This window comes from Nerophis ophidion, linkage group LG17 (assembly GCF_033978795.1).
Source record: "Nerophis ophidion isolate RoL-2023_Sa linkage group LG17, RoL_Noph_v1.0, whole genome shotgun sequence".
Lineage (NCBI taxonomy): Eukaryota > Metazoa > Chordata > Actinopteri > Syngnathiformes > Syngnathidae > Nerophis > Nerophis ophidion.
The window spans coordinates 52,878,685-52,893,387 of record NC_084627.1 but is presented as its reverse complement, the minus strand read 5'-3'; the positions used below and the strand labels follow the sequence as shown (position 1 = coordinate 52,893,387).

At 43.5% G+C, this 14,703-nt stretch overlaps 1 protein-coding gene across 1 annotated transcript in view; it reads left to right on the top strand.

Moving 5' to 3' along the window:
* The window catches only part of LOC133536559 (whirlin-like), a 169,253-nt gene that overhangs the window by 69,221 nt on the left and 85,329 nt on the right, over nt 1–14,703 (top strand). The window contains exon 5 of the mRNA XM_061877188.1: nt 2,873–3,081. Within this exon, the coding sequence (XP_061733172.1) occupies nt 2,873–3,081 (209 nt within the window). The remainder of the gene's footprint in view (nt 1–2,872; nt 3,082–14,703) is intronic.

The following is a 14,703-nucleotide window of genomic DNA, read 5'->3' as shown; positions in this document are numbered from 1 at the left end:
TGATTGTATCATACTATTGGAGAAGTGGCCACTAACAAGTTGTTTTGGTGTCAAAACCTATTGGTATGGTCGTTTATCAGCCACCTTGGGTCACAACAACCAGATTGTGACCAGAAATAGTGCAGCAGAGAAGTGCACAATAAGCAACCAGACACTGGAAACATTGGGAAAGCTATGCAGCATGTTTAGTTCAATGCAAAATGATCCAGTTCAGTCCAGAGAGGGCTAGCGTAAGAAGAATCCTGATTGGCAAACAGAGACAGGTTTGTCGTGATTGCCAATCTGAGACAGGTGAATGAGCCAGAGTTCGGACTAGGATTGTCCCAAAACCAATATTTTGGTACCGGTACGAAAGTTTATTTCGATAGTTTTCGATACCGTTTGATACTTTTCGAAAAAAAAGGGCACCACAAAAAATGACATTATTGGCTTTATTTAAACAAAAAATCTTACGGTACATTTAACATATGTTTGTTATCGCAATCTAAGAAAAATGTTGTCCTTAAATAAAATAGTGAACATATAGGACAACTTGTCTTTTAGTAGTAAGTAAGTAAACAAAGGCTCCTAATTTAGTCTGCTGACATATGCAGTAACATATTGTGTCATTTTCCATTCTATTATTTAGTCGATTATATGAGGGACAAGATGTAAAAATGAATTATTAATCCATTTTTTCATTTACTGTTAATATCTGCTTACTCTCCATTTAAACATGTTCTATCTCCACTTCTGGTAAAATCTAGTAATCACTTATTATTTTGTTCTTCGGATAATTTACATTAGTTTTGGATGATTCCACAAATGTTGGTATCGAACCGATACCAAGTAGTTACAGGATCATACATTGGTCATATTCAAAGTCCTCATGCGTCCAGGGACATATTTCCTGAGTTTATAGACATAATATGAATTAAAAGGAAAAAAATATTTTTGTGACAATAAAAAATATTGATATAATTATAGTAGTATCAAATAGATATGCTATTGTACTTGATATAATTTCAGAGGATGTTAGGTGTGGATCCACCCATGGCGTTTGTTTACATTCAGGTGCACTAGTACCGTTTTTGATTCATTAGAACCCCGATACTATACTAGCACCGGTATACCGTACAACCCTAGTTCAGACTAAAGAAGTGTTGGAAAATGGAGGAAATCCTGAAGTGGGAGAAAAATAGGAGTACGGAAGTACGGGAAGTCCTGTGGGGAGTGCTCAGCGACTATGGGGTATCGGACTGTCTGATTGTGGCGGTCCGCTCCCTGTACAGTCAGTGTCAGAGCTTGGTCCGCATTGCCGGCAGTAAGTCAGACACGTTTCCGGTGAGGGTTGGACTCCGCCAAGGCTGCCCTTTGTCACCGATTCTGTTCGTAACTTTTATGGACAAAATTTCTAGGCGCAGTCAAGGCGTTGAGGGGATCCGGTCAGATGATGTGGTCATGATGGCTTCATCTGGCCAGGATCTTCAACTCTCACTGGATCGGTTCGCAGACTGTGAAGCAACTGGGATGAGTCCATGGTTTTTGCCCGGAAAAGGGTGGAGTGCCATCTACGGGTTGGGGAGGAGACCTTGCCCCAAGTGGAGGAGTTCAAGTACCTCGGAGTCCAGTTCACGACTGAGGGAAGAGTGGATCGTGAGATCGAGAGGCGGATCGCTGCGGCGTCTTCAGTAATGCGAAAGCTGTATCGATCCGTTGTGGTGAAGAAGGAGCTGAGCCGCAAGGCAGAGCTCTCAATTTACCGGTCGATCTACGTTCCCATCCTCACCTATGGTCATGAGCTTTGGGTTATGACCGAAAGGACAAGATCACGTGTACTAGCGGCCGAAATGGGACTGGGATGGGGATCAGAACCTCCAAATCCGAGTCCATGGTTCTCGCCCGGAAAAGGGTAGAGTGCCATCTCCGAGTTGGGAAGGAGACCCTGCCCAAAGTGGAGGAGTTCAAGTACCTCGGGGTCTTGTTCACGAGTGAGGGAAGAGTGGGTCGTGAGATCGACAGGCGGATCGGTGCGGCGTTTTCAGTAATGCGAACGCTGTATCGATCCGTTGTGGTGAAGAAGGAGCTGAGCCGCAAGGCAAAGCTCTCAATTTACCGGTCGAGCTATGTTCCCATCCTTACCTATGGTCACGAATTTTGGGTTATGATCGAAAGGACAACATCACGGGTACAAGAGGTCGAAATTAGTTATGAGTTTCCTCCGCCAGGTGGCGAAATCTCCCTTAGAGATAGAGTGAGAAGCTCTGTCCTCCAGGACAAGTTCAAAGTAAAGCCCGTGCTCCTCCACATCGAGAGGAGCCAGATGAGGTGGTTCAGCCATCTGGTCAGGATGCCACCTGAACGCCTCCCTAGGCACGGCCGACCGGTAGGAGGCCACGGGGAAGACCCAGCAAACATTGGGAAGACTATGTCTCCCGGCTGGCCTGGAAACACCTTGGGATCCCCAGGGAGGAGCTGGGCAAAGTGGCTGGGGAGAGGGAAGTCTGGGCCTCTCTGCTTAGGCTGCTGCCCTCGCGACGGGGCCTTGGATAAGCGGAAGAAGATGGATGGATGAACTCGAAAATAGAACAAAATCCAAAAACTACTACTAACTGTCATATGAGCTCATGCGGTGTGTTTCTTGATTTTAGCCTTTCTGGGAAAGCAAATATAAAAGTGTTATTAAACTGTTTTTTGATAGGTATACAGCCAACCTAGGACCAGGTGTTACTTAAAATGAACAACCAGCTAATTATCTCAATGACCTCTACTCCCTCCATCCTCTCCGTGACCGTCGATCTCCGTACCCCCTACGCATGTTACATGTCTGTCTGGTCCCCCCTTGCAGTCTTGCCCCTCCGCCACTCCTTTCTGTTGCTTGCCACACCCACAGGTCGGTGATCAGATCCTGGAAGTGAACGGTCAAAGCTTCCTAAACATCCCTCACGACGAAGCCGTCAGAGTGCTGAAGTCCTCGAAACACCTGATGATGACGGTGAAAGACGTGGGCCGCCTGCCTCACGCCAGGACGGTCATTGGTGAAACTAAGTGGATCGCCAGCTCCCAGATTGCAGAAAGCTCAGCAAACAGCAGCATGAAAAGGTGAGTTTTATACTCCCTTGTTATTGATATCTGCATTAAGGATGGACGTTTGATTACTTTTCTATTTCTATGACTCGGGGGGGAAAAATGACTAAATCAACAACCATTAATATCCTGGGTTTTTTTTCCCACTGAAATGCCTGAAAAATCCATACTAAAAGTGAAGCAAAGCTATCCTTGAACCTTTGGAGTCAAAGCATGGTTCTTTTGAAAAAAATCTAATATTTTTAGTCTAAATGGTGCAGGAACTGCGAAATAGCAGTTTAAATGCACGGATGCGGAAGCTCTCCTAGTGGATCCTCTTGACCACCAAGCATCTCCAGGCGTGCCCGGAGCAATGTTCTCAGGTTGCTTTTTCAGCAGTAGTCAGTTGGTCTCTCGCTCGCGCTCTTGCTCCAGCTCCAACAACCTCTTTCCTCCCGGTTTGCTGCTTATACAGAGTGACGGGCATTAGATAACAAGGCCCAAATGGGCCATCTACGCACCTGTCGCTGACTTAAAGGCCGGTCCTGGCACACCCTGCTTCGCTGCAGGCCCGCAGGCCACGCCCCCCCCCTCCACAACGGAAAAAGGAATTTGTGTTAAATTGACTATATGTTTTTCAGAAATGTGTATGGATGGGTAAATAATTCAGTACTTTTATAGGTCCATCCATCCATCCATCCATCATCTTCCGCTTATCCGAGGTCGGGTCGCGGGGGCAGCAGCCTAAGCAGGAAAGCCCAGACTTCCCTCTCCCCAGCCACTTCGTCTAGTTCTTCCCGGGGGATCCCGAGGTGTTCCCAGGCCAGCCGGGAGACATAGTCTTCCCAACGTGTCCTGGGTCATCCCCGTGGCCTCGTACCGGTTGGACGTGCCCTAAACACATCCCTAGGGAGGCATTCGGGTGGCATCCTGACCAGATGCCCGAGCCACCTCATCTGGCTCCTCTCGTTGTGGAGGAGCAGCGGTTTTACTTTGAGTTCCTCCCGGATGGCAGAGCTTCTCACCCTATCTCTAAGGGAGAGCCCCGCCACCCGGCGGAAGAAACTCATTTCGGCCGCTTGTACCCGTGATCTTATCCTTTCGGTCATGACCCAAAGTTCATGACCATAGGTGAGGATGGGAACGTAGATCGACCGGTAAATTGAGAGCTTTGCCTTCCGGCTCAGCTCTTTCTTCACCACAACGGATCGGTACAACGTCCGCATCACTGAAGACGCCGCACCGATCCGCCTGTCGATCTCACGATCCACTCTTCCCCCACTCGTGAACAAGACTCCTAGGTACTTGAACTCCTCCACTTGGGGCAGGGTCTCCTCCCCAACCCGGAGATGGCACTCCACCCTTTTCCGGGCAAGAACCATGGACTCGGACTTGGAGGTGCTGATTCTCATTCCGGTCGCTTCACACTCGGCTGCGAACCGATCCAGTGAGAGCTGAAGATCCCGGCCCGATGAAGCCATCAGGACCACATCATCTGCAAAAAGCAGAGACCTACTTTTATAGGTACCAAACAAATTCCATTGGTACTAGTGGGTACCGATTCACATAGAACTAAACAGTACTAGGGTTTTGCGCTATACCGGTTTTGGTAGCAAAATGTATTTCGATACTTTTCGGTACTTTTCAAATAAAGGGGACCACAAATAAGTGCATTATTGGCTTTATTTTAACAAAAAATCTTAGGTTACATTAAATATATGTGTCTTATTGCAAATTGGTCCTTAAATAAAATAAAAACAAGACAACTTTTATTAGTAAGTAAACAAACAAAGGCTCCTTATTAGTCTGCTTACATATGAAGTAACATATTGAGTCATTTTCCATTCTATTATTTTGTCAACATTATTAAGAACAAATGGCATAAAATAAATTATTAATCTACTTTTTCATTTACTGTTAATATCTGCTTATTTTCTCTCTTTTGTTTTAGCTACACTTCTGTTAAAATCTAATAATTACTTATTCTTCTCTTGGTTGGATGCTTTACATTAGTTTGGGATGATACCACAAATTTGGGTATCAATCCGATACCAAGTAGTTACAGGATCATACATTGGTCATAACTTAAGTCCTCGTGTGTCCAGGGACGTATTCCCAGAGTTTTTAAACATAATATAAATAAATTAAAAATGAAAGAAGGTTTTGTGATGCTAAAAATATGAGGGTAATCATGCTATCACCTAGATACGTTATTGTACTTGGTATCATTCCAGTGGATGTCAGGTGTAGATCCACCCATTGTTTTTGTTTACATGAACTGCTACGGTGTGTAGTGAAGCATGTTTAGCTATTCCTCGTCCTGCAGGGATGATACTTGGAAGAAACGTACTTCATTTGTTGCCACGGAGGCGAGGATTAGCTAAAATACTGCCGATTGCGGATGGACTTTAGCCGCTAGCTCGCCATGTCTTAAAGCACCTCTTTCTGAGGGTGTTTCAGTGTTATAACTTCACCTTTATCGTCAGTTTTTAAAGGCCTACTGGAACCCACTACTACCCACCACACAGTCTGATAGTTTATATATCAATGATGAAATATTAACATTGCAACACATGCCAATACGGCCGGTTTAGATTACTAAATTACAATTTTAAATTTCCCAAAAAAGGGAATAAGCGGTAGAAAATGGATGGATGGATGGAATTTCCAGCGGAGTTTCCTCTTGAAAACGTCGCGGAATGATGAAGCGTATGATGACGTGTGTTTGTGACGTTATTGGTTGGAGGGGACATATTAGCTCAGCACCAAAGTTGTCTCTTTTCATCGTGCAATTACACAGTATTTTGGACATCTGTGTTGCTGAATCTTTTGCAATTTGTTCAATTAATAATGGAGACGTCAAAGAAGAATGCTGTTGGTGGAAAGCGGTGGATTGCAGCTGCCTTTAGCAACCGAAACACAGCCGGCGTTTCTTTGTTTGTTGTGAAGCTTTAACACAGAGCGGTCGAGCGAACATGTTTCTCTACATCAACCAGCAAGTTTTTGGATGGGAAAATTGTGATATTAAGTCGCCTCTTACCAGGGACTTGTGTGGATTATGCAACCTCATCCTGCAGCTCAATAAGGCAGCTGTGATCTTGGCTCCTCGGCTTCTCTCAGAGAGACTGGCGTTCACCGCAGCCATCCGACTTTCAGGTATGACTTTATAATCTCGCTAAAATACTATTAACAGAATAAGCAGATAAGGGATTTTCCAGAATTATCCTAGTAAATGTATCTATTTACATCTGAAATGCTCCCACTGCCGCCGCCTGGAGCCGTCGCCTTTTCTTTCTTTTTGTTTTAGTGCTTCACTCTAATTTTCCTCATCCACAAATCTTTCATCCTCGCTCAAATTAATAGGGAAATTGTCGTTTTCTCTGTCCGAATTGCTCTTACTGCTGGTGGCTCACATTATAAACTATGTGAGGATGTGAGAAGCCCTCACACCGGTGACGTCACGCATACATCGTCTGCTACTTCCGGCACAGGCAAGGCTTTTTTTATTAGCGACCAAAAGTTGCGAACTTTATCGTCAATGTTCTCTACTAAATCCTTTCAGCAAAAATATGGCAATATCGCGAAATGATCACGTATGACACATAGAATGGACCTGCTATCGCCGTTTGAATAAGAAAATCTCTTTTCAGTAGGCCTTTAAGCCAAAATGCGTCCGTTCTCCCTTTTCTGTCTACACACTGTGTCTGTTTATAAGTACTCTGTGATTGTGCGCTGTCGAACATGCTCCTCGACTCGTAAACCAGAGGCGGTATAGTACCGAATATGATTCATTAGCATCACGGGACTATACCAATACCGGTAAACCGTACAAACCTACTATCTATATCTTGTTGTTTGGGAACAGTGGTTAATGGTTATGTGCAGTAAATATTTTCATGAACTCAACTCGCCTTTAGGTCCATCCATCCATCCATTTTCTACTGCTTGACCTTCCTAAATTAGTGTTGGACGTCTTTGATGAAGAGAGCAGTTAGGATTTTGGTTTACAGAGTAAACAACTAATAACTTTTGGGCATTGTTTTCTCTAAGCGCATACATTGTGATGCTCGTGTCGCATGACGGCGATACTTGGCGGCGTTCCCAAGATGCAGAAAAGCCGAGGAGGCGACGTGCAGGAGAAAACTATTTAGTGTAATGACAAAAAAAAAAAAAAAAGACGCTTAGAAGGGCACCAACGCATAGGGAAGGCTATGCAAAATGTAAATTATATCTGACAGGCTGCAAATCCAGAAAATGGATTGCTGGAACACAGCAAAAAAAACAACTCACGGCATGAGGAAAAAAGCGTGCACATGAATAAGTATTAATTTAAGTCCCTGCAAAGAATGGTGGCCACGACCCAACTTAAATAGTCCTAATTAAAAACACAAAACAAGTCCAACTACAACCCCAGACTAACCCCCTCCCCCCACCACATACAATACGGAATGTAAATAATTCAATGTATATACTCTGATGATTAGCTTGTGTGATGACAGTACTATGCTGATAGTATATATTTGGTCACCTTTTCAGTCGACCCATAATAAATTCATAAAAGAACCAAACTTCAGGGACTAACAAGTTTTTCCTCCAATCACTCTATCTGACCACAGAACTTTCCTCGAGAAGGTCTTATCCTTGTCAATGTGATGTCAGATGAAAGAAAAAATCAACTGTTTGGCCACAATACCCATCAATATGTTTGGAGGAGAACACGTGAGGCCTTTAATCCCAGGAACACCATGCTTACCGTCAAGCATGGTGGTGGTAGTATCATGCTCTGGGCCTGTTTTGCTGCCAATGGAACTGGTGCTTTACAGAGAGTAAATGGGAGAATGAAAAATAGAGGATTACCTCCAAATTCTTCAGGACAACCCAAAATCATCAGCCCAGTAGTTGGGTCTTGGGCGCAGTTGGGTGTTCCAACAGGACAATGACCCCAAACACACCTCGAAAGTGGTAAAGGAATGGCTAAATCAGGCTAGAATTAAGGTTTTAGAATGGCCTTCCCAAAGTCCTGACTTAAACTTGTGGACAATGCTGAGGAAACAAGTCCGTGTGTCATGATCTGTGGTCTGGATCAAGTTTTTGTTATTTTCTGTTAGTTTTAAGGTTCCATTAGTTCCTGTTTTTGTGCACCCTTGTTTGTTTTAGTTTCCATGGCGACTTATTAGTTTCACCTGCCTCTGGTGTTCGGGACACGCACCTGCTTTAATCAAAAGAACATTACAAACCCCGTTTCCATATGAGTTGGGAAATTGTGTTACATGTAAATATAAACGGAATACAATGATTTGCAAATCATTTTCAACCCATATTCAGTTGAATATGCTACAAAGACAAAAAGTTCAAACTGCTAAACATTTTTTTTTTGTTGCAAATAATCATTAACTTTAGAATTTGATGCCAGCAACACGAGACAAAGAAATTGGGAAAGGTGGCAATAAATACTGATAAAGTTGAGGAATGCTCATCAAACACTTATTTGGAACAAATATTCGACATCGTGTCATCCGGACCAAAGGGGAAGCGAACCACCCAGACTGTTATCGAAGCAAAGTTTAAAAGCCAGCATTTGTGATGGTATGGGGGTGCATTAGTGCCCAAGGCATGGGTAACTTACACATCTGTGAAGGCACCATTAATGCTGAAAGGTACATACAGGTTTTCGAACAACATATGCTGCCATCTAAGAACCGTCTTTTTCACGGACGCCCCTGCTTATTTCAGCAAGACGATGCCAAGCCACATTCAACACGTGTTACAACAGGGTGTATTCCTAAAAAAAGAGTGCGGGTACTTTCCTTGCCCAGCTGCAGTCCAGACCTGTCTCCCATAGAAAATGTGTGGTGCATTATGTTTCATGCCACAGTTTAGTGAGGTTTCATGTCCTAAGTTTTTTCCTTAGCTTCTCGTGTGAATGGCACGCTTTTCTTTTGTCTTGGTTCCTGTCATTCCTGCTGTGTAGGATTAATTGATTATTAAATATGTTCGTACCTGCTACCCTTGTACGGAAAAGTCAGTTTGCATCCCGGGAGAACAAACCTCGCGAAGCATAATAAATTCATAAAAGAACCAAACTTCATGAATGTTTTTGGTGACCAACAACTGTGTCCTCCAATCACTCTATCACAAAAAAGTAAGAGTTGGACAAATTATTAGAAACTCAAGACAGCTCTGACATTATGTTATTTACAAGTCTATGTAAACCTTTGATCGTGACTGTATATATATATACTGTATGTACATATATATATATACATACCATAGTAAACATTATTGTAAGGTTACTGTATATGTATGTCATAACTTAAAGGGGAACATTATCACAATTTCAAAAGGGTTAAAAACAATAAAAATCAGTTCCCAGATGCTTGTTGTATTTTTTGAAGTTTTTTTCAAAATTTTACCGGTCTCCGAATATCCCTAAAAAAAGCTTTAAAGTGCTTGATTTTTGCTATTTGCGATGCGACTATCCATTTCTCTGTGACGTCTTACAGTGCTGCCAATGTAAACAAACAATGGCGAATAGCACAGCAAGATATAGTGACATTAGCTCGGATTCAGACTCGGATTCAGACTCGGATTTCAGCGGCTTAAGCGATTCAACAGATTACGCATGTATTGAAACGAATGGTTGGAGTATGAAAGTATTGAAGAAGAAACTGAAGCTATTGAGCGAATAGCTATTGACGCTATTCACAGCCATAGCATGGCCAAATAGCTGCGTTAGCATCGCCGGTAAAATGTGCGGACCAAACGATCAGGACTTTCGCATCTCATGACACTGGAGCAACTTAAATCCGTCGATTGGTAAGTGTTTTTTTCGCATTAAATGTGGGTGGAAGGAAACGTAATATAGTTGCAAATGCATCTGCAGGTTATCCATACATCTCTGTGCCATGTCTGCTTTAGCACCGCCGGTAAATAGCATGTTAGCATCGATTAGCGTAGCATGTTAGCATCGATTGGCTGGCAGTCAACATCAACAAAACTCACCTTTGTGATTACTGTGACGTTATCGTTGCAAATGCATCTGCAGGTTATCCATACATCTCTGTGCCATGTCTGCTTTAGCACCGCCGGTAAATAGCATGTTAGCGTCGATTAGCGTAGCATGTTAGCATCGATTAGCTGGCAGTCACGCCGCGACCAAATATGTCTGATTAGCACATAAGTAAACATCTACAAAACTCACCTTTGTGATTTCGTTGACTTTATCGTTGCAAATGCATCTGCAGGTTATCCATACATCTCTGTGCCATGTCTGTCATCGCCGGTCAAATGTGGAGACACTCTGGCACATTCAATGGGGGTCTGGCGGCAGACACTTTCGCATCTTCGGGCCAGTGGTGCAACTTGAATCCCTCCCTGTTAGTGTTGTTACACCCTCCGACAACACACCGACGAGGCATGATGTCTCCAAGGTTCCAAAAAATACTCGAAAAAACGGAAAATAACAAAGCTGAGACCCAATGTTTACAATGTGTTGAAAATGAAAATGGCGGCTGTATTACCTCGGCGACGTCACATTCTGACGTCATCGCCTCCAGAGCGATAAACAGAAAGGCGTTTAATTCGCCAAAATTCACCCATTTATAGTTCGGAAATCGGTTAAAAAAATATATGGTATTTTTTCTGCACCATCAAGGTGTATATTGACGTTTACATAGGTCTGGTGATAATGTTCCCCTTTAAGCTGCATAAGCTAGTTACCTCTAAAAGAAGTACATTAACGTTGGCGCTTATAATAACAGTATTGCTAATACTTGGTTAATATTCAGGTCACGAAATGTAAATGGAGTATTGTTGTTGGTTTTGGATGGGTTTTTTTTTAGTGGGATTTATAATCATAATAGACGCAATGACTCCCATTAGCGACCCTTTCTCAGTGGCCTTGTGGTTAGAGTGTCCGCCCTGAGATCTGAAAACCCGGCCGAGTCATACCAAAGACTATAAAAATGGGACCAATTACCTCCCTGCTTGGCACTCAGCATCAAGGGTTGCAATTGGGGGTTTAATCACCAAAATGAATCCCGGGCGCGGCCACACATGCTACTCAATGCTCCCCTCACCTCCCAGGGGGTGAGGGTGATGGTTCGAATGTGTGTGTGTGTGAGACAATCATTGGTACTTTCACTTTCACTTTTACATTATATTTAGCGTTTATTCATTTGTGATCAGACACCCTTCTCTCTCATAGGTCTCACAGCCTTTCTGCAGAAAACAAAGTTATTAAAAATGTTTTTAAAAAGACCACAACTCAACAAGCAGATTTAGTTAGAGATAAAGTATAAGTCATGAAAACGCATCTCGTCCCGGTGCTCCAATTTCCAAAGCAAATAAGGACAGAAAAGATGTTCAGCATTTTTGCTTGATAAGCAGTAAATGTGGAGACTCTCCCCTGAGTTATTACTTTGCTTATACAAGAGACAGATGGCTCGTCTTTATATCCATCTATTTGTTTTCATAGGAATACTTTTTTGTGAGTTCGGGAACTAAAACACTCCGGAGAAACTTGTCTCCCAATGAAGAAGAAATACATGCAGGATCATAGCCCAGTGGTTCTCAACCTTTTTTTCAGTGATGTACCCCCTGTGAACATTTTTTGAATTCAAGTACCCCCTAATCAGAGCAAAGCATTTTTGGTTGGAAAAAAAGAGATAAAGAAGTAAAATACAGCACTATGTCATCAGTTTCTGATTTATTAAATTGTATAACAGTGCAAAATATTGCTCATTTGTAGCGCTCTTTCTTAAACCATTTGGAAAAAATAGATATAAAAATAACTAAAAACTTGTTGAAAAATAAACAAGTGATTTAATTATAAATAAAGATTTTTACACATAGAAGTAAATAAATACATGATAAATTGGTTGTACTTGTATAGCGATTTTCTACCTTCAAGGTACTCAAAGCGCTTTGACACTACTTCCACATTTACCCTTCCACACACTGATGGCGGGAGCTGCCATGCAAGGCGCTAACCAGCACCCATCAGGAGCAAGGGTGAAGTGTCTTGCTCAGGACACAACGGACTTGACGAGGTTGGTGCTAGGTGCGGATTGAACCAGGGACCCTCGGGTTGCGCACGGCCACTCTCTCACTGCGCCAATTATGCCTCATTTGTAGCTATATTTGCATCCAGCCTTTCCCTCCACCCACATTTAATGCCAAACAAACACATACCAATCGTCGGTTAAAGGCGATTGCCGTATTCGTCCGCGCTTCCTCCCGTGCCGCTGTCTGTCGTGATATGGCTCAAAAGCTTCTGTTTCTTCTTTAATTTCATTTTTGGTACCTGCCTCCACACTCCAACCATCCGTTTCAATACATGCGTAATCTGTTGAATCGCTTACGGCGCTGAAATCCGAGTCTGAATCCGGTCTTCTATGCTATACCTTTCTGTGCTATCCGCCATGTATGTCTCTGGTGGCTTCACGCAGTGACGTCACAGGACAATAGACGGGTGGATGTAGTGATGGTGTAAATCAGGCACTTTGACGCCGTTTTTCGGGATATTGCGTGATGAGTAAAATTTTGAGAAAAACTTCGATAAATAAAATAAGCCACTGGGAACTGATATTTATTGGTTTTAACATTCATGAACTTAATTCTAAACATTTCTGCACAAAAAAATACATCTTTAACATCAATATTTATGGAACATGTCCACAAAAAAACTATCTGTCAACACTGAATATTGTGAAATATGTGAAATATATTTATATAGCGCTTTTCTCTAGTGACTCAAAGCGCTTTACATAGTGAAACCCAATATCTAAGTTACATTTAAACCAGTGTGGCTGGCACTGGGAGCAGGTAGGTAAAGTGTCTTGCCCAAGGGCACAGCGGCAATGACTAGGATGGCGGAAGCGGGAATCGAACCTCCAACCCTCAAGTTGCTGGCACGGCCACTCTACCAACCGAGCTATGCCACTATTGCATTGTTGCATTTCTTTTCACGGTTTATGAACTTACATTCATATTTTGCCGAAGTATTATTTAATCAATATATTTGTAAACGGTTTCCTGCCGCCATCACGAGGGTTGCGTGGACCAAACAGGAACGACATCGCTTCGCACAGGTTTGACTCTTTCTTTTTCAATAAGTCGCTCAGAGTGTCGGTCGGTTGCTCTTTCAGCTCCACCTCCGCTGCTCGCGCCGGGCTCCTTTTCAGTCGCCGCGTCTTTCCTGTGCTGGTCTCGGTCGCTCCGTGGCTCTCCGAGGTTCTCGCTCGTCTGATCGCTCATCTGGTTGTCTCCTACCACTTCCGCGCCGAGTGTTCCTCCTTCACCCCTTTTATGCTGCAGCAGAAGATCATAGGATTGAGAACAGGTGTGTAGGCTGGCTGCAGCATCTCTCCGAGTGCGCCCCGCCTCTCCTCTCTGCTGCATGCTCCGCCTCCTGGCCTCCATCCCGGGTAGGACAGCCATCAATCAATCAATCAATGTTTACTTATATAGCCCTAAATCACTAGTGTCTCAAAGGGCTGCACAAACCACTACGGCATCCTCGGTAGGCCCACATAAGGGCAAGGAAAACTCACACCAAGTGGGACGTCGGTGACAATGATGACTATGAGAACCTTGGAGAGGAGGAAAGCAATGGATGTCGAGCGGGTCTAACATGATACTGTGAAAGTTCAATCCATAATGGATCCAACACAGTCGCGAGAGTCCAGTCCAAAGCGGATCCAACACAGCAGCGAGAGTCCCGTTCACAGCGGAGCCAGCAGGAAACCATCCCAAGCGGAGGCGGATCAGCAGCGCAGATGTCCCCAGCCGATACACAGGCAAGCAGTACATGGCCACCGGATCGGAGCGGACCCCCTCCACAAGGGAGAGTGGGACATAGAAGAAAAAGAAAAGAAACGGCAGATCAACTGGTCTAAAAAGGGAGTCTATTTAAAGGCTAGAGTATACAAATGAGTTTTAAGGTGAGACTTAAAAGCTTCTACTGAGGTGGCATCTCGAACTGTTACCGGGAGGGCATTCCAGAGTACTGGAGCCCGAAATGAAAAAGCTCTATAGCCCGCAGACTTTTTTTGGGCTTTGGCAATCACTAATAAGCCGGAGTCCTTTGAACGCAGATTTCTTGCCGGGACATATGGTACAATACAATCGGCAAGATAGGATGGAGCTAGACCGTGTAGTATTTTATACGTAAGTAGTAAAACCTTAAAGTCACATCTTAAGTGCACAGGAAGCCAGTGCAGGTGAGCCAGTACAGGCCTAATGTGATCAAACTTTCTTGTTCTTGTCAAAAGTCTAGCAGCCGCATTTTGTACCAACTGTAATCTTTTAATGCTAGACATGGGGAGACCCGAAAATAATACGTTACAGTAATCGAGACGAGACGTAACAAATGCATGGATAAGAATCTCAGCGTCTTTAGTGGACAGAATGGAGCGAATTTTAGCGATATTACGGAGATGAAAGAAGGCCGTTTTAGTAACGCTTTTAATGTGTGCCTCAAAGGAGAGAGTTGGGTCGAAGATAATACTCAGATTCTTTACCATGTCGCCTTTTTTAATTGTTTGGTTGTCAAATGTTAGAGTTGTATTATTAAATAGAGTTCGGTGTCTAGCAGGACCGATAATCAGCATTTCCGTTTTTTTGGCGTTGAGTTGCAAAAAGTTAGCGGACATCCAT